General features: G+C 36.1%; 1 protein-coding gene across 2 annotated transcripts in view; it reads left to right on the forward strand.

Annotated features, from left to right (window-relative positions):
• The window catches only part of LOC113091314 (teneurin-1-like), a 139,527-nt gene that overhangs the window by 25,922 nt on the left and 87,648 nt on the right, over positions 1 to 25,957 (forward strand). For both annotated transcript variants that reach the window (XM_026256747.1, XM_026256748.1), the window contains exons 2-3: positions 13,613 to 13,879; positions 17,269 to 17,532. In XM_026256747.1, coding sequence (XP_026112532.1) covers positions 13,672 to 13,879; positions 17,269 to 17,532 — 472 coding nt within the window. In that variant the 5' untranslated portion in view covers positions 13,613 to 13,671. The remainder of the gene's footprint in view (positions 1 to 13,612; positions 13,880 to 17,268; positions 17,533 to 25,957) is intronic.

Raw genomic sequence — 25,957 nt, forward strand, 5'->3', positions numbered from 1 at the left:
ACAGGATTAGTCCTGTAGGGGGGTTATGTAGATACATGACTGACTGTCCTTGTGGGTATGAATGTGTGAAAGTGTGTGCCACTTAAATGATAAGTGATTAAACAAAATAGCCAAACAAATAGATGTGCCTCATCTGGCAAGAGTGTGTGTGTGCCTGTGTATTTTTACAGCATGCCTATGACTTAAAAAAAAAAAAATATATATATATATATATATGCTCGGTTTCTTTTTATTTATTTTTTCACGGTTTGGTTTGTTTCACAGTTTTAGAGTCACAGTTTTCGGTACAGTTCAGTATGTGCTATGCTTATGGAAAAACTATACTCTCTAATATAAAAAAAAAAGAATATTCTATCCAACTACAAGAAACAGCGCAAATAAATACATCAGAGTAAAGTTACAAACAATAAACACTGATTCTCGTTTTTTTTAGGCAGGTCTAGCATAAGTTTTTAGGTACAGAAATTGAATAAAGTAATCAAATGTAAAACATCATTGCATATTGGACTGTAAAAGTTAGATTATTCTTTATTAAAGTTTATTTCTTTATTCTTTATTTACTTTATTATAAGCTTTTTACCATATTTTTTTTGAGTATAAGTCGCATCAGTCCAAAAATACATCATGATGAGGAAAAAAAAACTTATACAGAGAAGTCGCACCGGACTATAAGTCGCATTTATTTAGAACCAAGAACCAAGAACCAAGAGAAAACATTACCATCTACAGTCGCGAGAGCGATCTATGATATCAAGTGTAGACTACAGAAGCACTGAGCAGCATAGAGCGCCCTCTCGTGGCTGTAGACGTTAATGTTTTCTCTTGGTTCATTTCTCTCGGTGCATGTCAATTAATTTTGATAAATAAGTCGCAACTGACTATAAGTCACAGGACAAGCCAAACTATGAAAAAAAGTGCAACTTATAGTCCGGAAAATACGGTAATCAAGAGCAGTGAGTGATTTCTTTGTTGTTGCTTTTCGATTAAGATAAAGACAGTCACTTTAAGAGAATGCAGTAAGCCTGTGTTCAGCCAGCTATGTCTGCTGTACGATACTTACCAAGACAGGCATTTTGACATAGTTCTTGTGTGAATTTGTCCATTTAAACACAATACTTCAGAGAGAGCTTAATATTTGCGCACGTTCTGAGGCGCGGGTTTGCACACTTTGGGTGTGTGGTGAACCGAACGGTTTGGCTTTTTTTTCAGCGAACCATGCCACCCCTAGACAGTAGTACAAATTACAGTTTTTACACCTAGATGTGAAAATACTAAATATTATTAGATTATGTTAAATGTATATGTAACGCATATATATATTCTGTAGTACATATTTACATACAAGGAATACATTCTTGAAATAAAGACTAGGGAAAAAACTGAATGCAACGTAGCCTATATACACTGAGTTTCAGTGTCTCTCCTCTTGCTAAAACTGTGTCCTGTGCACTCACAAATCTCTCTATGCTCATGCACTAGATATTAATTATTTTTGCACCTTTCTATTTTAACCTTTTTGCATCTTTTACCACGTGCAGTGATCTGTTAACATGGGCTAAGAAAAAATATACACCATAGACAGAGTGTGCATTCTGATTGCTTCGGATAGAAGCTATACTGCGGAAAGACTGGGCCACGGAAAATCATGCTTGTATCTTATAGCTATTTAGAAATCGTGCTTTTATGCACATTTTATGACGATTTAGATTAATTAGTCTTACTTTCACTTGATTCTTTTTGTCAGATTATAGGATGCATAGTTCATAATCTCGGTTTGCAGCATCAATCACTGTGAAGGGATCTTTCTTTTGTATTTAAAAACCTGTCTTACTGCCTTCTGTCCCTCTCTTTCTGTCTCACTCTCTTCTCTCCCTACATTCGTGATTAACCCTCAGCAAACTCAAACACCTACACTCTCCATATGTGTTCAGCTCACTCTCCACTGGATATCAATTTATTTTAGTTCAGGCTTTATTGAATACTGGTGTAATGTCTTTTTAACACTGGAGTAGTTTTTACCCAAAAATAATGTTGCATAAACAATTTATTGCGTATAAAAAGGAATAATAAAATATTTTCTGATAAACTGAATGATAAACTCTTTCTCTTACACACATACACACACACACACACTTAAAAAGAGAAACATTTGTTTTGAGCCTGAGCAGACCTGACAGTTTTTGAAGGACAAGCTTTTAGCTCTCATATCACTCACTCACACACGGACATCAGCAAAATCGGACTGTGAGCCACTGCAGTTTGTGTGTGTGTGTGTGTGTGTGGCGGAGTGTTTTCACTTGATTCGCAGGCCAAAATTAGAAACACTTCAGAAAAGCCCTCAAGAATGAGCACACCCAGATACTTTAGCCTAACAGGATAGAGAGAGAGGGAGAGAGAGATGGGGTGGTGAGGTGACAAAAAGCATTTAGATACACAAGAGTACTGAATACCATTAGTGTGTGTGTGTGTGTGTGTGTTTGTGTGTGAGAGAGAGAGAGAGAGAGAGATGGGTAAGTATGGTTGGAGAGGTAATGAATGTGAACATATGAATACAGGATACCTTTACGCTGCGTAATATCACTGCGCCTGCTGCACCCATGGTATGGTCCCTAATTTTTAATTTTCTGTAGGTCTTAGTACATGATGCAACTACAGAAGAGACAAAATATTGAAACTCTTTGGTCATTTTTGAGCGAGATGCTTACGGTCTAATCAGATTCAATGATCTATGCTAAAATTCCTACTACCAGACCTGGAGATCGAATGTTTAATTCTAGGGGAGTTGAAAAATTTGCGTTCCTTTAACATGTTGTCTACATGATAACAAATAATGCAAGGAGCTAAAGATAAAATTCAACACCTCCTATATAATTGCATGTTACTCATGAAGAAAAACAGACTGGATGTGTGCAAGACATATGACAACATTTATAGGATGCATTGAAGTGGAGCCCAAACTACACTCAAGGGCCAAGTGATGCTGACATAGTTATGGTTTGTGATATTGGCACAGATTCTGTGTGTAATAAACTTTTTTTTTTTTTTTTTGACTGCATATAGTTCTCAAGTAAAAAAATAAATAAATAAATTGAAGTTTAGTTCCCACTTTAAGTGAACCTTAGTTGCCAGGACATTTACAAGATGGATTAAAATGCTGATAATAAACACACGGCAGTATGACTGAAATTTTAAAGTGTTTATATATATATGCATATATATGTACTAAAAATGTTTAAATATATAGCGCATTTTATGCATAAACAGCATAAATAAAAGTATATATGTATGCATATGCATATATATTAGGGGTGTAACGATACGCTTATTCGTATTGAACAGTTCGGTACGAGGCTTTCGGTTCGGTACGCGGTACGCATTATGTACCGAACGGTTCGTTGGACTAATTAATTATATTTGGGGGGAAAAAAAAAGTGAAATATAATGATATGCGTTCAACAAGGTAGCCCAATAACCCAAACGACGTAACAGGCAACGCCCCTGACACCCCCGAAGAAGAAAAAAAAACACCAACTTATATGTTTATGTTAGGCTACTCAGTCAGGAGCAGTTCATGCACGTTACGCGGTGTCCAATGCGTTTAACAGACCAGAAAACATACACGCAACAAACTATCCCCGCAGCATTTAGGCAGACATTTCCAACTGATTTAAACAGGGCAAAATACATCACCACGGCGATTGGTAGGCTTCATTTACGTTATAGCCGCGGATATGAGAACTTATTATTTACCATTCATTCTATCATCAACCATTATAGCTTACAGGGAATCCAAAGTGCACCCAAAAACCAGACCTTTTGGTTATTGGTGGATCTTCTTTTTCTGGTCTGTTAAACGTATTAGACATTTTGCAACGAGCCTTCACTGCGTACTGAGTGAGCGAGCGCCTATAGTGGAAAATGCAGGTTTTAAGAACATGCTTAATGTAATTGAGCCCCGTTACAATATTCCTTCACGAGCCCATTCCAGCCAGATATATATATATATATATATATATATATATATATATATATATATATATATATATATATATATATATATATATATATATATATATGTATGTATATACATATATATATATATATATATATATATATATATATATATATATATGTATGTATATATGTATATACATATATATATATATATATATATATATATATATATATATATATATATATATATATATATATGTATGTATATATATATATATACATATATATATATATATATATATATATATATATATATATATATATATATATATATATATATATATATATACTTTATGCTGTTTATGCATAAAATGCGCTATATATTTAAACATTTTTAGTACATCTATTATTTATTTTTATTTTATGTCTTAAATAAAAATAAAAATAAAACTATTAATGTGTGTACTGTGTATTGATGTGGCTTTCACAAACCTAAGTTACATAACATTTGCTTTATTTTGAGAGAGACATATTTTGGTCAGACTGGTTCAGACTTTTTGAGTGATTCATTAAAATTACCTCAGTGTACATTCAAAATGCCACTTCAGCATTGGATGCCTTTTGAAATTTCAAATCTTGCTGTATGTCTGACACATTAAATATTTGAAGTATTAAATATTAAATTAAGTATTAAATATTTAACAAAAATATCCATGCTCTGTGTTTTAATTTGAAATCTATGTGCGTATGTGTCAGACTTTGGCTGTTGCATCACATCATGCTGAATATAAAACACACAAACAGCAATATTATTTTACTCTTGCTGACCAAATTGATGAAAGAAAAACTGTGTAGTATTGCATGTTTAATATGGCTTATCAAGTTAATATCAAGTTTTCTCAAAGCCATCTAGATGACAGAAAGGCAGAATGCGTCCTGCACGTGTGTGTGTTTGCATGCTTGACAGCTGTTACTGCCCTGGACTGAAATTCACTGTGTGCAGTGTTGGAGTAAATTGCTGTCTGATGAATCTGACTTCAAGATAAATCACTTTGTTGCCAATCAGAAAAGGCTCTTTTTGACACTCTGTTTATCCTTGTCTCTTCATTGTATTCATGATTGATCATTGGTGTCAGTGTTGAATGTCTCAGCCACCTATTTCATGTCCATGTTTCCTTGTTTGTTGGGCTGCCAGGACACCAGCTATATTGCAGCCAACAGATCACCAGCCAGAGGCTTGGAACTTGAGAAAACCAGTGTTCATCAGATGCCCAGTGATTGGTCTGTGAACAATCCACTAGAGAGTATCCTCACCCCACATCCTCCTTACTCTGCTGTGTTGTTCAGTGCACATAACCAGGTCATGTGTTAATCACATAACGGTGAGAAAGTAAGCACATAGTGGAGTCAATAGAGCTGGTTAGAAGCTCATCTTTTGACAGTAGACAACTAAAGGTTTTAGACAGAGTATTTAATATTTTAGGGAAATTTAAATCAAATCAAATCAAATCTTATCACATTCTCAAACTATTTAATACCTTTGTGAACAAGCTATAACAGAGCTTCAACAGCTGCTGTAGGTAACAGCACCCACTGCCAACTTAGCAGACTAGGTTTTTGAAAAATCTTTAGCTAAAGTAAATGCATAGATTTGTCATTGTCAACAATGTGAGATGGTTTTCTTTTTTTTTTCCTCTTTGCATTTAAGTAGCCATACTCTTTGGCTATTTAATGTAGGCATGATTCTCATGATCTTGAAAATCTTAGAAATATCAGTAAATTTGAATATTTTGCCTTTCAAGGGTGGTCAATTTTGCATGGAAATGTACTCTGTGTGAATGTTTCTGGTTATGTTCAAATTTGTGCTCTATATGTAATAGTCACATGGATATCATGGATGTTTATTGGCCTAAAGAGGTGGAATTTTTATGTTTTAAATGCTTTCTGACTGTAATCAGTTTCTGTACTTGCTGCAAAATCAGATTTTTTTCTTTGCAAACAAATCTTTCCAGATGACTGGGTAAAAAGTTTAACTGTGCACAATACAAATACAATGAAATTGGAGACTATAGTGAGAGGAACAGTGATTTGTATGAAAACAGTAAAGGAAATAGATGTGAATGTATGTTTCGTAAGTAGAGGGAATCGCCAACCATTTCCTTAGCCCCTCCTCCAGTTTTGGTATCCATGGTGATGATCATTGTCATATATGACCCCAAAGATGTCTGACTAGCATCAGGTTTATGTAGAATGTGTGTGTTTAACTTTTTGGGAGCACTGAGAAATGCCACTAGCAAGAAATATTCTTAGCTGACCTGCGCTTGACTTTCATGTTTATGGACTCTGTTTGTGTGTGTGTGTGCATGCGCTGTCAGCTTTTATTTTAGGCAGTATCAGGGCTTTGACACGTTTGTGCAGTTGCTCAGGTCAAGAGCTTTCTCTTGCTGCAGATCTGATTCTCCTCTCAAGAAATTGTGTGTGTGTGTGTGTGTGTGCGTGTGGGAGAGAATCGTTCAGTGCAGAAAGTGACTCTGGCAATAGAGAGAGATGGATGAGGGAATGTCAGCTCTTGCTGTGTGTGTGAGTGTGTGTGTGTGTGTGTGTGTGTGAGACTGTTTTAGAGAGAATCAGCGCAGGAAGTCTGCACTGATAATCTGAAGATGGATGAATGAATATTATCCACTGTGTGTGTGTGAAAGAAAATATATGTCTCTACGGGCTGCTTGTGATATTGTACGATTCCCAGCAGTCAAATCATGCTAATGTTATTGTTAAAAATATTTAGAAGCAAATAGTTTTACATTTTCAAACATGTGTATTAGTGTGTCTTTGTGATATTCACATGGCACTTGATTGCTACTGCCCCACTCTAGATTATTATCTTTAATTAAATGAAACCTAATTCTGTTCAGATTTATTTGTAAACCATATTTTGCACAAATGATGCAATACAAAAACATTAATGTGCCAGTTAGCAAACATAAGAGATTCAAAGTAAGGTTGGTGCATAATTAATCAGGAAGTACTGTAACTATAGTACAATTAAAGAATACAATACATACATTACTTTACATTACCTTACATTACTTACATTAATTTTGTATTTTGCCAATCAAGAAGACATGCACATACAGCCAGACCAAAAGTTTGGGCACACCTTCTCATTCAAAGAGTTTTCTTTATTTTCATGACTATGAAAATTGTAGAGTCACACTGAAGGCATCAAGGGCTATTTGACCAAGAAGGAGAGTGATGGGGTGCTGCGCCAGATGTCCTGGCCTCCACAGTCACCAGACCTGAACCCAATCCAGATGGTTTAGGGATGAACTGGACCGCAGACAGAAGCCAAAAGGGCCAACAAGTGCTAAGAATCTCTTCCTTCAAGACTGTTTGAAGATCATTTCAGGTGACTACCTCTTGAAGCTCATCAAGAGAATGCCAAGAGTGTGCAAAGCAGTAATCAAAGCAAAAGGTGGCTACTTGTATCTAATTCCACACGTGTTAATTCATAGTTTTGATGCCTTCAGTAAGAATCGTCATGAAAATAAAGAAAACTCTTTGAATGAGAAGGTGTGTCCAAATTTTGGTCTGTACTGTACATCAAAAATATAAATAATGCAGCAGTTAACCCATATGTAATAAATGCATAAAATAAAGTTTATAAATAAAAAAATAAGCCAAAGGAATAAAGAAAACCATTTTGTTTTTAAAGAAAACAAAATCAGAGTTTAGCTCCAACTTGCCTCAACACATCTGCCTGGAAGTTTCTAGTATGCCTAGTAAGATCTTGATTAGCTGTTTCAGATGGGATTGGGGCTAAACTCTCTAAAAAAGGACACCAGGCAACCCTTTTATTTGTATGACCATCACATGCAAAAAATGTCTTGAAGGGTTATTTCACTCAAAAATTAAAATAAGATCCATAAATTACTCACCCTGAAGTCATCCTAGGGGGTATATGATTTTCTTCTTTCAGACGAATCCAGTGAGAGTTATTTAAAAAATTGTCTTTGATCTTTCAAGCTGTTTGATGCCACTCAGCGGGTGTTGCACTTTATCAGTCCAAGAGAAGTTTAATAAAAAGTGCATCCATGTTACATATTCATGTATTTGTGATTTGTTTGTTCTATGTTATGATCTGTTTGTCCTCTATGGGGTGAGTATGTTGTGCCTTTGTTTTACTAGGGACTGATTGCTGACACCAATCCCTAAAAAAAAGGCTCCGGGGGATGAACGAAGGACTTCTGTAGCGAATCAATGTGTTTTTGTAAGAACAATATCCATATTCAAAATGTAATTATCACTTGAATCTAGCTTGCGCCCCCCTGTTGTAAACGAAGCAGTTCCGGGGGAATGACGTATGAGGTCAGCTTTATGCATGCACCGCTCAGAAGTGACGCACATGTAATGCAGGGGAGAGATCAAAACAAAACAATGGTCACTAATTAGAAGTAAAAAACAAGGATGTGTAAAGAATGTTGGAGGATTTCGATATAAGCCAAGAGGAGACTGGGTTTCCTTTGCTAAAGTAAGGAAACTTTGCTTCCTTTGCTCCTGTTAACAACCTTGCTTTTCACGAGACTATGCGCAGTGTTGACCCCATACGTCATCCGCCAATCTTTTTAATAATTCTGACTGGATTCGTCTGAAAGAAGAAAGTCATATACAGCTAGGATGATTCAGGGTGAGTAATTTATGGCCTAATTAAAATTTTTGGGTAAACTTACCATTTAAGCTTAAGCTGTTCACTTCCCTTTTCCGTTTCTTTATTTTCCTTGATGTCTAATTTTCTCACTTCTGTTTATTTGTGTGTGTGATTTTATTTTATTATAATTATTATTATTTTGGCTATTTATCTTGTACCTGTCATTTCTTTACAAGCAGGTCTACTCTTATGATGAGAACGGTCTCCACCTTGTTGCAAAACAGCAACCTCATTGTAATTTGTTTGCACAGAAACTAAATTATTTTAGTAAAGTTCAGAGTATTTACTCTAAAATACTGAACACATTATTGCATTATTATGTTATATATTTTCTGGTATTGCCTGCTCTAGCTCCCTCCAACTATATTTAATACTTATATAAATAACTAATATATATAAATAACTAATACTTATATAAATAACTAAATGAACAAAGACAAAAATACAGTAGCGTATTTACAGATGAAACTGACCTGCACTTGAAGCCCTGAACATATCATTATTTTGCTACATTTCGCTGCTGCTTCTGGCTGCTTTCTCTCCTTTCTCGAGTCCAGCGCAATATTGATTCCTCTGTTCGTATCTAAACCTTTTGGCGGAAGCATGGAACAAACGTGAGTAGAATCGTAGCACTGCCGTCAAGACTAACCGATACATGATTTATTATCGAACATCAAACTCAGTAAAGACCACTCTGGTATGTGGCAGGCAATGATATAAAGTAATAATAATATAAATAAATAAAAACTGGGCAGTGGGCCAAATCAGACGCCAGGCCACTGGGAATTCAGGCCACTGGGCCAGTCTGAGTCTGGACCAGAGAGATCCGTTTGAAACGATCCTCGCAAGCTTATTAGATATGGATTTAGGTGCAAGCCCATTAAGGGATCTGTACACCGGTAACAGAAATTTGAAATCAATCCTAAAATTTACGAGTGGCCAGTGAAGGGACTTGAATAAGACATTTGTAATGTGTGCTTTCATTCTGGTCTCTGTCAGTGTTCGTGCTGCAGCATTAATTTGTAGTCTAGCCGGGCGTTCTGGGGAAGAGCAGACAAGAGAGCATTGCAGCAGTCCAGGCATGCATCAATCTCTCAGCATCTGCTGGAGAGACAAGCGCTTGGACTGTTTCTTAGCTGATAAAAAGCAGTTTAAGTTGCCTGTCGGATGTAGACCTCAAAATTCACATTTGTGCACAATGATACGCATAGTATTTAAACATGAGACTTCGTATTCAAGAGAGGATTTTTGCATTGTAGACAGTTTAATCCCCCCCCCCTCCCCCCCTTTATCCCTTGCTTTGCGAAGAGTCCTTCGATTTTCTCTTTGTTTAGCTGGGGAAAGTTCAGTGGCACAGAGTGTTTATACTGTCCATACATTGATCCATCTCCACATTGAGCTGTCCAAACATTAACACATAAACCAATCTGATTATATGGATAAAGTGATTGGGTGATACAAAGATGCACAGTTGTTTATCAGCAGCAGGAGTATGAAAATCTATCCAGAGTTATAAATCTCTGGATAGATTTGTGTTCCTGTGGTTGAGTGTTCCTGTGGCTCAGTGGAAGAGCATTGTGTTAGCAGTGCAAAAGGTTGTGGGTTCAATTCCCAGGGAACACGTTAGGTAAAAAACGTGTAGCCTGAATGTACTGTAAGTCCCTTTGGATAAAAGCGTCTGCCAAATGCATAAGTTTAAAAGTTTAAGCTAGTTTCAACACCCTGAGAGACAAATATAATCATTTAAACCACAAGCTAAAAAATCTCTAAAACCTGATCCCATAAGAAAATATAGTGATACCATTAGATATATGCTCTCAGTGATAAATGTGACTTTAACCTCCACTGTCCAAGTGAGTGTATACAGTGTTTCAGGAGAGGAAAAGTTCTTTACAGTTGGCAGCCATTACTCCAGTCTTCAGTGTCACATGAAATCATTCTGTTATGCTGATTTTATTTTTCAGGATGCTTTGATTAATAGAAGGTTCAAAAGAGCAGCATTTATATCTGAAATGGAAATCTTTTGTAAAAATTTAAATGTCCTTATTTTCATTTACAATTTAAATGTACTTTTGATCAATTAAATGCATTGTTGCAGAATTATAGTATGTATTTCTATTATTTATATTTTTATTCCTTATTTTTTAGTATCTGATGGGTGCAGAATGAAATGGATACCTTTTATTTTTTAAATCTGCTTTAGAGAAAACAATAACCTTTGAATTACAAATAATAATAAAAATAAACACTGGTTAGATGGTGCCTGAAATTTTTATTTTTATTTTGCTGTTATGGAAGAGTAAGCAGACAGAATAGGCAATCATATCCAATACTGGCCAATTCCAGGAAAAATACATATTGTTATATGTTCCATTCATCATCTGTTTTACTGTTGAAAATAAGTAAAACATTGCACTTCTTTTTAAAGGCTTGGGAGGGCTTTACTTTTCCTCTGTTAATGGATTATACATAGAACCAACACACTCACCTGAAGCACCTATGATGAAACATCAATGTTTTATATAATATTTCCAACTCAAGAACTATGTATGGAAATATGGTTCCTAATAAGGAGGAGCATTTTGTTTCTGACCCAGTATGGTGTTGCAGAGAACCACTTGAGATCTTTTATTCTTACTTGTTGTTCAATGATAAAGGAAGATTGCTCCAAACATAAACTGTGTAGACTGGAGCACAAACCCAATTAGGCACACAGTTGTGCATACTGCACGTGACCAATGTTTGTGTCCCCTCTCGGTGGTTTGTTCTCCTACACTGTAATCATTATAATCATCTGATTACAAATACTTATTCAGCACTCCCATAAGAACCATCCCCATCTGTCTACTTCAAGTGTACATGTGTGTCTACTTTGGTTTATTCCTGCACAGATTTAACAGTGGCCTTATACCCTCTTTACATGTTACAGTAAGATCTGTTTTGATCAAAAACGGTAGTAATATTGTTCGATCTGCTTCCTCTGCTAGACTTCACATGAGTCTCATGACAGCAGAGCGAGAGAGACAGATAAAAGGAGTGTTCATCACCACTGCTATTAACTTACAGATTATTAATTGTGTTTGCATGTGAAGACATTGCCTCGAGTCTGAAAGTCACCACCGCCTCCAATTGGCAGTGGCTCTGGCATGACATCCAATCAGCAGGCAGCCTGCCAGAGACTGACAGGGATTTAACTCTCATACCCCTCCCACATCACTTAGTCACGTCGTGCATTTCCACATCAGCTAATTAGTAACCCATTACCAAAGCAATACAGAGTATACACACTAACGAGAATTTGATGGTAATATTTAACTTCTATTTCATCAGCGTCAGCTTGTGAGCGACTTTCTTTGTCTGTTTCCCTCCTGTCTGCTTCTCACAAAGTTTTTAACCTGTCTGGCCATTTCATGAGCGCCTACTATCCTTCTTCGTTTCTTCATCTGTCTACTCTCATCCTTCCCTCTTTCATTTTTCAGCCATGTTTCTGTTGCTATCCGTCTCCGTCTTCATCTTCGTTTGACTCCCTGTACGTTCTATCAGTTCTCTTTCATCCCGTTCCACCTCTCTTTTTCATCTGTCTCCTTTCTCTTTCGCTCTGTCTAACCGCATCTTGTTTTCCAGTGGCCCTCCCCTACCTGTGCACTTCTCTGTTGAATGCCAAATGTCCCTTTCAGGCTCAAAGGTCATTGAAAGGTCGTGGTCAGCGTTTAGATTCTGGGAAGTAAAAGCTGAAAGGGAGCTGTGCTCTCTGGAGAGAAAGAAAGAGCGAGAGAAATAGAGAGAGAGAGAAAGATAGAGAGATTGTGTCAGTGCTAGTGTACTGAATAAGATGAATACAGGGCAATTCAAGCATGATCATGTCTGACTCCAATATTAGTTTCCTTTATACACAAATATTATAAAATGAAATAGAACCATCAAGAACAACAACAATGAAATTACAATAATAATAATAATAATAAAAAATAAAAGAATAACACATAGGTGCAATATGTTGCCGGTGTATTTTGAGTGTTTTTTTTCCCCCACAGAAAGGTTTTTTTTTTTTGGTTTGTTTTTGTTTTATGCTGGAGTGATGTTACTGGTCTAGGCCTACAAAACTCACTAATTGATCATGGAAGTCCTTTGATATTTTCATCATTGATGATCATTTACATTATGGTTATTATTGAATATTGTTTTCAGTATCAATTTTTTTTTTTTTTTGCATTCCTAATAATCTAGATTGGTCATGAAAAAGCAATAATGGTTAATCTCTAATTAAAGGAGTTCCATATGATGGTTACAACATCATTAAAGCCAATTTGTTAGTTATCATTTGTTTTCTTTCTTTAGAAGAACTGAATGCATTAAAATTGGATGTACAGTACTACAATGTCAAAGGAATCAATATAGATTTATTTAGAGTGAAGTTTCAGCTAATTCAGAATGTAAGATTGATTGGGTTAACCACATCAACAAAAAATGAATCTATTATTGACTGGTGTACTGTATAGTGAGACAAGTTAATTTCATGATTTAATTGGCTTTATTACCAGACAGTTGTATAACTCTTTTTTTTCCCCTATCCTTTCACCCTTTTATCTTCTCTCTTTTCCTCTATCTAAGCATCTCTTTATCTCTTCATCTCACCCTACATCTATCATTCTCTCAATCTCTCCCTCTTCTCTTTCATTTGTCCTCTGAGACCTTCTCCCTTTTTCTTGGTGGTCGATGAATGTTTGGCTAAAACATGGGGGCGGTTTTGGAAAGTGTTTCTGTTTTGTTTTGTCCTTCATGCCTCTTTAAATGTCTACTGAGCAGCCGTTTTTTTTTCAAGCTGTTTTCTTGTATTGTGTTACAAAATTTGCACTAGTGAAATGAAAATTATAGTACATTTGAACTGCTAGTTGTTTTCTGTTTCATCACCTCTATTCTGTTTTTTGTTGTTCTTTGTGTGTGTGTGTGCAGTGTGCTTTGAGTGAGTTTTTGAGATTACCGAGTGTGTGATATTGTGAAAGTAAGGAGAGATGGAAGAGAAGCTGTACCAATCTCTGGCACGGCCCCACCCCGGCCTGGAGCTCAGTTACTCCAGCTCATCTGAGGAAGAGGACGGCACTGACCTTCATCACAAACACTACAGAGAGGCGCACACCCACACCGATTATGAGCCTGACCGCAGATTCACCTACAACAGCCACAAAGTCCGCAGGAAACCCTTGGAGCAGCCCCAGAAAGGTAGGAACTTCTGTTTGTGTGTGTGTGTGTGTGTCAGGATTGTAGGCCATTCATAATAGAATGATGAATGAAATGAAATAAATATATCTTTTTTTAAACTCTTTTGCGATTAAAACTCTTTCGCAATCAAAATATGAGTGTACTATAGTAGGAAAAGAATGTAAAAAGTGTTTTTAATTATTTCAATTAATAACTGTATAGTATTCGGTATCACATGATCCTTCAGAAATCATTCTAATATGCTCATTTGGTGTTCAAGAAACATTTCTTATTGTTATGAATGAATTTTAAAAACGTAATAATTTTGGGGAAACCAGGATACTTTTTTTTTTCTGAATTTTTTGATGAAGAGAAATTGTAAAAGTACGGCATTTAGATGAAATAGAAATATTTAGTAACATTCTAAATTACTTTTGATCAATTCACTGTATACATTCCGAATAAACTTTTTTTTTTCAAATAATCTTTATGTTAACTAGAAAACTGTAGTTTGTCAAGAGATTATGGAAATAACAAAAAAAAATGTAAATAAAAAAGACTAGTAATGTCTTATTTTGAATTTTAAAAACAAGATTAGGAATAGAATTGTTGCAGTATATAGTTGAATTTTATATTTACAGTAGCTTAATTAATATATTGTAATATACTCAAATAGCGTTTAATGGTTGTCAAGCTAAATTTCAACAAGGATATGTGTGCGTGCTTCCTTGTGTCTGTGCGAGAGACACATAATTAATGTCCCTACAGTTAGTAGACGGGCACTGGAGCTGTTATCGTGAGCATCTGACATTGCATAAAAAGATGCATTATCTAAAGGAGATTATAATTTCCAGAGTTGTTTTGTTTGATGTTGTTGATATTTTCTTTAATGAAAGTGATTATATGGTGTGATTCCTTAGTGAGGAACAGGATTCTTTGAAATCACTCACTGGTAATTGAAATGAGCCATCAACAGACACACACACACACACACCAAACATCAAACACTGTTGTCATTAAATAATAATGGGATGCATGTTTTACTTTTGAATAATGATTAACAATTTAAATTTTAAAGGAATTGTAATAATATAATTTATTTCACCCTTTATTTTTCTGTCTTTGATTTTCTACATTCATGGAGGCAATTTTGCTGGTCTGAGTCCCAAGGGTGAACTATTTTTCTACTAATTAAAGGATTCCCCACAACCAAAGAACATACACAAGCAATGTTCCCTTTCATTTGTATTCTTGCTGAATAGAACTTACTTCTGCAGGACCCTCTGGCCACCTGAAAATATACATTAAGGGTATATATTTATTGTATATATTTATAAAAAAAAACCATCTAAATTACGCTAATAATATTTTTTAAAACTCATAATTATTATCTATTACATTAATATGTATTATGTACATTATTAAATATGTATGATTAAATGATATATAATTAATAAAATATATATACTTAATAATAAATGATGTTATTCAGATGGCATACATATCACTTATTGGCATGTTTTCTCAAAATAAAATAAATAGATAAATAAAATAAAAGACAGAAAAATAATGCATTGCCTCTGTGTGTTTCCTTTTGCAAATTATCAACTCCACACACAGCATTTCTCGAATCTTCATGCTCATACTGGAGAAAAAAAAAGTTAAAAAAAAGTAAAAAATTATTTATATATATATATATATATATATATATATATATATATATATATATATATATCTATATCTGCCCATCTCCCCATCTGTTGAAATGCTGCCCATTCATTTAGCAGTGATTCAAAAAAATTGTCAAGTTGCTTTAAAATACTTTTAGAGCTTCTCAGCTGTATGGGTCCAACATCAGGATAGATAGATATGTGCATACATACGTACAATATATACACATATATGCAGATATTATACATAAGGCGGTGGTTGAGCAGGTTACAGTGAGGCTCTTTGTTTCCTCAATGGAATTATTCAAATGGTACATGCAGAACAAAACATTCCGTTCCAGTTACCACGGAAACAGCTTTACAAAGAGAGCGATGGATAGAGAGAGAGAGAGAGATGGAACTGGAGACAGAGCGAGAGAAAGGAGGAGAAATAAAGACAGATTTAAAGAAAGGTCTTTCACCAATTCCTCTTTCCTGGGCTTTTTCATCCATGTCTGCTCGTGGACGAGTGTGTATGTGTGTGTGGGTCAGGCCGAGAAGCAGGGGGTCATGTTCTCATTGAAGGACGGAGAAGTGCATCGTGGGCAATTAGTACTGAGATGATTAGAGCAGGGAGAGCAGTGAGAGGGGTCGCCACGGAGACAGGAGTCAGAGAGGTAGAGGAGAGGATTCTTAAGGACACTTGAGTAAAGAGCTCGCTTCTCACACACACACACACACACAGGTCTGAAAAATCACACTTCTTGTACACACACTAACAGCTGCACACTTCCAAAAAAAATATCAAGAGCCCATAACCTTTACCTGAACAAATGAAGAGAAGAGATGAGAAAAAAGAATATATGAGGGGAAGAGAAGAGATTAAATGAAGGGACAAAATTAAGAATGAAAAGATGGATTGAGAGAAAAGAGAGAAAGAGATTTTAGTGTGCTATGTGTATACACTTGCTCAAAATGCAAAGTTCCCTAAGTAGTCCAAAAAGACAAGTCAGGATATGATAAGATGAGAAGAGAAGTAAAGAGGAAGAGACAGGATGAAAAAAAGAATGAATGACAACAAAGTTTTTTGTTTTGTTTCTGTTTAAAAAATTATGTATGCTAGAATTATTATTAGTATTATAAATAAATTACGTGCACTTTTCACACTTTTTTTTTCAGAAAGAATGCATTAATCAAAATATATATAAACTGTAAATTAAAGAAATATCTCACTGACCCCAAACCTTTAAACTGTATTGTATGACTGTCATTGAATGTTATCAATGCTATGGCAATCTAAAACATATTTTTCTAATGCCAGTAAAGCTACTACGGAGAATCTTCAGAGTATGTAGTTAGAGTGTGTATGCTAGAATAATGTACTGTAAGTGTAAAAATGAGAGCGAAAAGTAGTGCTAGTTCACACTCACATTGAGGTTCTGTGTATGTGTGTGCATGTGTGTGTAAACCCATATGTCTCCTACACTCTCTGAGATTCATGTGGGAATTTAAATGGTTTTCACATTTTTTGCGGTTAAAAGCAGAGCTCTTTGTTGTTAAATATTTATTTGAGGTTTTATAAGCCATTCTCCATCTCTGAAGAGAGAACTAAATTGTTTCTCAGCCAGCCGAGAGAAATCACAGCAGTCGGTACACAACTCCAGCTCTGAACTTTAATCCACTAGCCTGTGTGTGTGTGTGTGTGTATTAAAACTTTTACATTTCATTAATTCATTCCTTTCTCTTTTCTGATTTTCACAGATTTCTCTGACCTCTCCAAGACCGGGTTCCCTGATTTCCAGACAGAGCTTCATGCGGCCAATCAGGACCTTGCTTACCCTAGAGGCGTGTCTGCTGGTGTCCCTTCCGATCCCGAATCTGAGGGCGGGGCCTCCCCTGACCACGCCCTGCGCTTGTGGATGCAGGAAGTAAAGTCAGAGCACAGTTCCTGCCTGTCGAGCCGAGCGAACTCTGTCCTGTCCCTCACCGATACGGAACAAGAGCGCAAGTCTGAGCCAGAGAACGGTACAAGATTATTTTATATTATTACATATTATATTATAACACAAATTTTTTTGTAGGTCAGCCAGATTATGGTGGTGGTGATGATGATGATGTTCAAAAATATTTAATTCTTTGTCCATGCATGTGTGCGGGTTACTCTATAGAGTGCTCTCATCAGTGTATGACTCTACAATTTTAATGAGAGTTGCCGCAGAGGGAGATACACACGCAGTTAAACAGACTTCCTAGTATTGCTGCACACACACACACACACACACCATTTTCTCTATGCTACTCAGTGATGCAATATTTATGCGGCGCACTAATAACTACTTCGGTCTGTAAACTACACTCCATTATCTCGCACTCATATTCACACACACATATTAAGGTTATGTTATTGTTAAACACACTTGCATAAGGTTGTATTTGTTTGACTTCTGCGGGAGCAGACCATTGTCTTGGTGATGATTTGGTACATCTGGTCATGTAGCACTTTCATCTCTCAACACAAAAGGTTCCTGCTTCTCTAGATCTAGAGTTTCCTCCACAATCCTTCCTCACACCTCAAGGTTGGTGCTTGTAGTGTTTTTTAGTCTTAACTGTAGTACTTGACTCGGATCCACTATCTACTTTTTTGCTCTACATCTCTCTTCCACGCACGTAATGTATGCACTGTCTTATCAAAGTCGCTTTGATAAGAAAGCGCCTGCCGAGAATATAAATTCAAATGTGATCGCCGACAGTATGATAATGCTCAAACAGTGTTATATCAATTAGTTAAGCACTAAAAAAAAGAAAAAAAAGTTAAGTGCTAAATACTTGTCATATCAATGTTTTTTCAAAATATCTTTTACTGCGTTTCTCATAAAAAAAGAAGAGTCACACAGGTTTAGAATGACATTAAGTGAATAACAGAACTTTCATATTAGGGTGAATTCTCAGAATTGACTTTGCCGATTCATTTTTCATCCAATTACAACAAATCATACATCATTCTGAAAGTCTTTTAATGGAGAATTTATACTTATAGAACAAAATTAACTAATTTATGAAAATTTGCTCATTGTTACTCCTTTTGCCAGCACAGGTCACATATAGTTATTTTAGCTGGAAATAAGGTTGTTTTAAAAAAAACACTATATATGAACAGAAAAAAAAAAGAATATCAAGCTTATTGAAAACAAGTAAACAGTATTAAAATAAGAATGAACAAATAATCTAGTAACAAACGATAGTACAAATAAACACAATAGAAAACAGATACAGATCGATGCGTGTGCACAGAAATCATGCACCTCCAAATTGAGTTTTCTTATTTGTGTCTTCTTAGACTTGCATGGCTAAAAATCACATGAAAGTTTAAACCGGTTGGGCTTAAAAATACATCAAAATGATACATTTTCATAACAGTGCAGCACTGCAGCATCACATGAGCATAACTTCAATAGAGACAATTCAAAATTTATAACGGAGTCAAATTTTTACAGTATTTTGCCCACCCTTGTCTGCATGGATTTGTTCCTGAATGTGTCACAATACAGGCTTTACAAAAAAGCAAAAAAACAAAACAAACAAACACCTATAATAGGGCAGTGCCCACTATTTTAGACCAGAGGTTAACCAATTATAACTGATTTGCAAATGCTAAACAAAATGCATTGAAAAAGGGAACCTTGACTAATGCTATAAAAGCACAAAAAAGTTACATGATATTGCCCCTTAAGAAAGCATTGGCATATTGAATTCTTTTTTTTTTTTTTTCATCTAGACTTACATTGGCCTCAGAGAATCTTTTCAGTGAATCATGTTTGTCTTCCTTCTGAGTGGGCAGCGACCATGCTCTCTCGCTCTCGCACAGAAAGATGGATGTGGTATGGATATCATCTTTGTGTCCAGAGAGATCTAATTAATTTCTCCTGATCCAATAGATGCAAATGAAAATTAATTACAAAGGCTGGACAAGCGTATTAAGGCCAATCTGCATTGTGTGCACATCTCTGTGTGTGCGTAACAGGTAGGAGAAGTGAGCTTTCTTCATTTAAATATCTTAAAATCCGGGATCAGTTTATATGGTTTTTAATATCAAGCTTCTCCATCGATGATGTCATTAAATGCGCTGTGAAGCCAATTACACAGTTTATCATGAGGTGTAGATAAGCAAGTGGAAGCAGAGTAAAAATGGTTCCTCTTCTCTAAAAAAATAATAAACCAGGAAAGCACGTATGCATATATTCAGATATTCTCGAATGTTTGCTTGCTGTATACTGTAGATTTGAGATAGCCTTTATAAGAGCTCCCAGCACCTGTGATCCTGGGTCTCTTGAGATCGCCAACCGTCACAGGTGCTAAAAGAGTCTTTTCCTGTCGGGTGCCACGAGGTCCCTCGTCTCAGCACAGACTCCCGCCTTCACAGTTCAGCCAGTGTCATGGCTCCTGAGCCGATAAATGCCGCAGTTCATCTTCAGATGACGGCAGACTGCCGATTACACACCCGCAGTAAATTCATTATCATGCTAAAGGTTTTTAATTTACAGAGTCTTGAAATGGTAAAATGAGATTATCATGAAAGTCAAAGGTGACTGAATTGAGACAGACGTGCAGCGGTGAAAGCAGGGTCTGTGATTATCAGACAATAATACAATTAATTCAATGACTGTCTGGAGGAATTGAAAAACTATACATCTGCAGTACAAATTGAGCAAGAGGGAACAGCCGTTCACCACACTTTCTTTTAAGATGGTATGTGTTTCTTGTGAGAGATAGATTAGCTCATGTAACAGTCAATCCTCAAGACGGCAGTGTGTAAATGCATTGGGCTTTCAAGTCTCAAAGCAGGCACTCTAGTGTCTTACCAACACTGTCATTCCACAACATTTGTGTGTGTGTCTGCCTCCGATAGCCTGTGTGTGTGTTGTTGTGTAACTGTAATTATTTTTCACTATACTATACTAACAGAACAGTTGTTCTGCCATAGTGTTTACTCACAGCAACACACACAAACACACACATCTCAGCAAAGTGAATGTATATCTATACGCCGTCCACGTAGTTATACCCCCCACACCACAGTCACACCTCCCCTCTGTATTGGATTATGACTCCCACTAATGCATATGAATACAGAAAACACGGATATATTTCCTTTCTCTTTCTCTCTTTCCATCTTCTCATTTGATAGCATGCCTTTATTTCATATTCAGATAGAAATATGCTTTTATTTGTTCAGTTCTTTAATTAATTAATTTTTTATATTCAATTATTTATTTATTTTGCTTTATCCTCTGAGAAGAAAGTGTCCGAGGTACAAATTTGAATAAAATGAAATCTCTCCCTTCCTCCCTCTCTCTCATCCTTGCTCCCTCACACTCTCTGCCTTGCAGTAAGATTACGCCATTAATTCTTTATGCTTGTAGGTGGCATAGATTCCGGATCTGAAATGATGGATTTTCACCTATGAATTAATTTCATCTGTCATTTAAAGTTCAGCCATCAGAGCTGTCGAACCATCGGATAGCTAGATAGATAGATAGATAGATAGATAGATAGATAGATAGATAGATAGATAGATAGATAGATAGATAGATAGATAGATAGATAGATAGATAGATAGATAGATAGATAGATAGATAGATAGATAGATAGATAGATAGATAGATGGATGGATGGATGGATGGATAGATAGATAGATGGGTGGGGCAAGAGTTTACGGTTGCAAAGATGATGTACGTTTTCCTGTTCCTCAGAGAGATGGATGATAAAATTATTTTGATTTGCGCTACATGCATATATTTAAGAGGTAAGAGTTGCTGTCTTATTATGAATGCATTTATTAGATGCTTTTAAAATGTCTATAGCTCTTTATGTACAGTAGCAGCAGAAATGTGTGTCAAACTAGAAAATGTAGAAAATATATTTTCTATAACTGGAAAGATAGTCTAAGTGGCACCATCTGACGCGGCTGACATTATTAATCTATATGCCCTTCAGAGGAGCAGGAAATGGATCTTTTTTTCTCTCTCTCTCTTTCTGAACATTCTGGGTCACTTGCCCCAGAAGCACTCATAAAAGCAACAGATGAGAATATGTGGGTTACAAGGTGACCACGATGGTAAGAAATCTATAACTGCTAAAGTCAAAGGCCCATTAATAAAATACTAATAAACAGCTGTATTGCTCATAGTTAAGTCGTGTAGGTGCTTATTATTAATGATGGATTGAACTCTTCCTTAGTGTTTCTTTCTTTCTTTTTTTTTTTTTTTTTAGCTCCAAGCAATGATGAGGCCTGCAGCAGACAATCTAACATTCCAGTCTGGAGAATAATCTCTTGGACATGCAGAGATTTATGAGAGGGCTAAATTCTGAGAACCATTAAAAGGATTTTTGAATAGAATGGATGGTGGCATACGTACAGTTAATAATCTGGGCTTGTAACACAATTACCAGTGAGTTAAAAAAAAAGAGGAAAAAAGAGAGCGAGAGAACAGAATGATTTAAAAATGAAAATTGTTTAAAATCAAATTTTCAAACAACAATCCGTGTTTCTTACATAAGACTAACCGCATAAGGGCAGATTACCTGGCTCTTTCCGATTTTGACATTAAGGAGATTTCTGTTTTTCATCCCTTAGTATTATAGACTACTCTGAATTTAATATAGCAAAAACACAGAATAGGTGGGTTAGTGTACAATAATGAAGGCACTAAGTAGTTTTCTTGTACAGAAACTAGCACTTTAGGTAAGCTTATTTATATACATGAAGAAGGAGGATGACAAAACCACTACTCTTAGTCGCAACACCAAATGTGCCTAATCGGATGCCGTTCAAGCTGTCCAAACATGTTATACTCGTGCATTTATTTGCTCTGGTGTGCCGGGCCACAGTTAATGCAGTTTCCCCTCACACATATACATCAAGACTATTACCTTGTTCAGAAAAACAGTGGAATTGTGAAAGTTTGATAGGTGTTTTTCTAGCCTGGAGGCCTGTCTGAGCTCAACCGAAGCTTTAATGATTAAAAACAGAAGAATGAGTTGAACTTTCAGTGTGTGTGTTTGTAGCACTGCACCTCTTCAACCTATTAATTGAACACATGTGGTTTCTAGCAGTCCGTCCTCTCTGTTTTAATGATATCTTTCCTAATGACACAGCCTTTAATCATCCGGCACCCGTAATTATCTTTTAGAACACGTTCGCCGCTCAAACTTTTATCCTGGGAGTATTTGCTGAGCAAAAGAGCGTTATTATTATAGTGGAGATATGCAGCTGTGAACTATTTTAGAAACCGTGTTTCAGTACCTGTGTAATTTGGATGATGTTTACACGGCCGACCCGTCTTCTTGAAGTCTCATTTAGTGTCAGTTTTAATGAGGTTTTTGCAGATTTAATCTCGAGTACAGTCTCTGAAACAATCCCTTTTGAACTGTTCTCTTCCACATGCGTGTAGGTGTGCTGAAGAGCGGCGTGATGAGACATTTTAAAATTACTCCTGTCATTTCAGAAGCAGGAAATGTAATAAATCGTGAGGAGAAAATGGATAAGATTTTCTCTCTCTTTTTCTCTCTCTCCCTCTGTCACACATATGTGTGTGTCTGTATGTTTTAAGACACCGTTTTTAAAAATGCTCTCTTTATTCGCTCACGCAATCTGTTTATCTGTGTTTCTCTCCGCATCGTCCCTCTGCTCTGCATTCTGTCCATTTCCATTCAGACGCCGCTTAGTTATCTCTCATCCTCTTCCTCTTATTCTATCCTTTCCCTCTTAGCATCTGCCACTGGTACAGTTTGTACTTTTTACATTATCATTTTTTACTCTCCCCGAGGCACCTTTTTTGTGTGTCTTTCTGCTTTTCTCTCACTCTCTGCGTTCCTTTCAGTGTTACGATGTGTTTTACTGGCATGACAAATCATGGCATGTTTGTTTTGCCAAAGCACTCGTTAGTATAAAGAACAATGCAAAAGGCAATATTAGGGGGAATGATAACGGTAATAAATAAGTGAGATGTATATGTGTGGATATGAATAAATATACATAATAATATGAAAAAAACAAACATAACATTAGTAAATGAGAGTTATACATATGAGTGAATATGAATCAAGATAAAGTAAGAGGCAGATTATTCACTCTAGACCCATGGCAGGCAGAAGACAGAGCACTGGTAGGTGGGAGTCTTTCATTGTTAGGCAGGTTGTTAGCTCTTGAGACCCCTCTTCTCTATTTCTGCCTCTTTTTCTTTTAACGCGTGTGATGCATACACTACATGTCTGCTCTATATGCATGACTTTGTCCATTTGTACAGGGATGTGTGTGTAATATTATACTGTTTCCATATGGCTTCATGACATTAGTTAAGGAATTGGTGTTATTTCCCTTGATATTACAATTGTCTTTTTCGATTTATACAATTTACCTTAAAATAAATGTATTTTGTTGGGTGACTACATTCTATATATGCTATATTATTTTTAAAGGCAACATTAACAAAACCAGATAAGAACTCTGTTATATAATTATTTTTTTTACATACATTAGTAATTAAAATGCTAGTGCTCTTCCACTCTTCCACTAATCACTGAAGCTGTCATTCATTTGTCTTTACACAGATCAACATTACACATGCTGTTTGAGTTTTGCTGGTCAGTTTGAGCTCACTGACCATCCATGCCTTGAGTTTGGGACTCCTGCTAATGTTCCTATTATTATAACCTAAGCTATGTGCTCCACATTAAACCTCTAATTTACTCTGTTTGTACTTGCTGATTATACTGGAAGCATTTTGACATGTTTCTGGCTGGCAGTGTGCTGTGTACGTAAATGTGCCTAGTTGGGATGCAGCAGAACAGTTAGCCCATGGTTCAATGTATACTTAATTTGTTTTAACCACAATTTTCAGGTATGGTTCTGATGGTCAATTTTGTATACTGGAGAAAAGCAACGATTATCATATTTCTATTTCAAATTTCTTTTGAGAGAATTTATATGTTTCTTATTTTTACCTAAAATAGGATGGATGGCAATTAATTAGGATGGCAAATAGTCTGTTTCATTCATACTGGAAGCTGGAGGGTGACCTATAGCAGAAAATCCAGATACCTGTATGCATTACAGGAGTAATAGAACTGACATTCCAGGAAATCCCAAATATGGACAGGCATCCAGCTATTGCTGCAGCAGAACAATAATTAAAAGAAAAAGATAGAAAAGTTCTGAATGATGAAACATGAAGACAATAAACACTCAAATGCAACCATATATAGTTTCTGTGTGTTCTTCAAGCCATCTCTGATATTACAAAGTATATTTGTAATTCATTTCAAATTGACATAGGCTTTTTTACAGCATAGCATATATTTTTTGCCTCATTCATCTGTGTAAGAATCTGATCACAAAAGGGAGTCATTTAGACACTTGACTAATTTAAGATGCTGTTGGCAGCTTTTTGAGCATTTTAAATGGGTGTAGGGAAGTCTGTAGTAGAGATCACTGTTTTTGATGCGCTGTTCATCTTAGTGAAGCAGTGTACCACAAGAAAAGCGGAAGTGACAAAATCAAACAACGATGGCTCTTCTAATTTTACAACTTGCCTGAACATTCTAAAATGCAAATATTTTCAGTACAACATAGCCAGCTGGAACAAAGAAAGTGAAGACCAACTGATGAACATTGATAAAATTAAAAATTGTAAGAAGTGCTGCTTTGTTTGTTATATCACAGTCCTAGTTTTGGTTTCACTTCTTGGAATATGAATGTAGGCTACTGTTACCTGGTGGTATTGGTATAGACAGTTCCTCCTTTATAAAACGCAGAACTTGTGATATTTGGCCGTTGGCTATAGAGCATCACAGTCCTGCCCACAGCTGGTGCCGGAAGTAAAAATTCAATGCAATTTCTGCATTGACATTTGGGGTATAAGCCATAAAAACGTAACCATACATGGTAGACTTAAAACCAGCTACGGCTGTACTAAGCGATAGTATATGCTCATATAAACGCCAAAGGTTCATGGGGCACTAACCTTGTTTTGATATAAATGCCTTTTATTCACGATGTCTTGGCTAAGTACTTCATTACCCACAATCCTGAACAATCCCACAATCCCACAGTGATGCATCTGATCGGGTGAGCTCGTGTGTAACCGTCTGGTTAAACCCCGCGAAGGTCCGTGAAGACTGAAGATCATTAATAAAAAAATAAAATAAAGTAAAAACCTGTGTTGCGTTTTTGCACGGTAGATTATCAGTGCAACCATGATCTCCTTGGCTGCCATGAGAGTTTTGCAGGGAGGTTGGTAACTTTAGTTAGCATTATCGTCCACTTTAGCTAGGCTACTGTAGCCTTCATATGGTATGAGTCATATCAAGCATTTGCCACTGTCAAAACAATATTTAGCCCAGGCATACCTTTTTGTGCATTTACTGAACATTTGTGTAATGGCAACGACAT

Source organism: Carassius auratus, unplaced genomic scaffold (assembly GCF_003368295.1).
Source record: "Carassius auratus strain Wakin unplaced genomic scaffold, ASM336829v1 scaf_tig00214183_4049273_7079891, whole genome shotgun sequence".
NCBI lineage: Eukaryota > Metazoa > Chordata > Actinopteri > Cypriniformes > Cyprinidae > Carassius > Carassius auratus.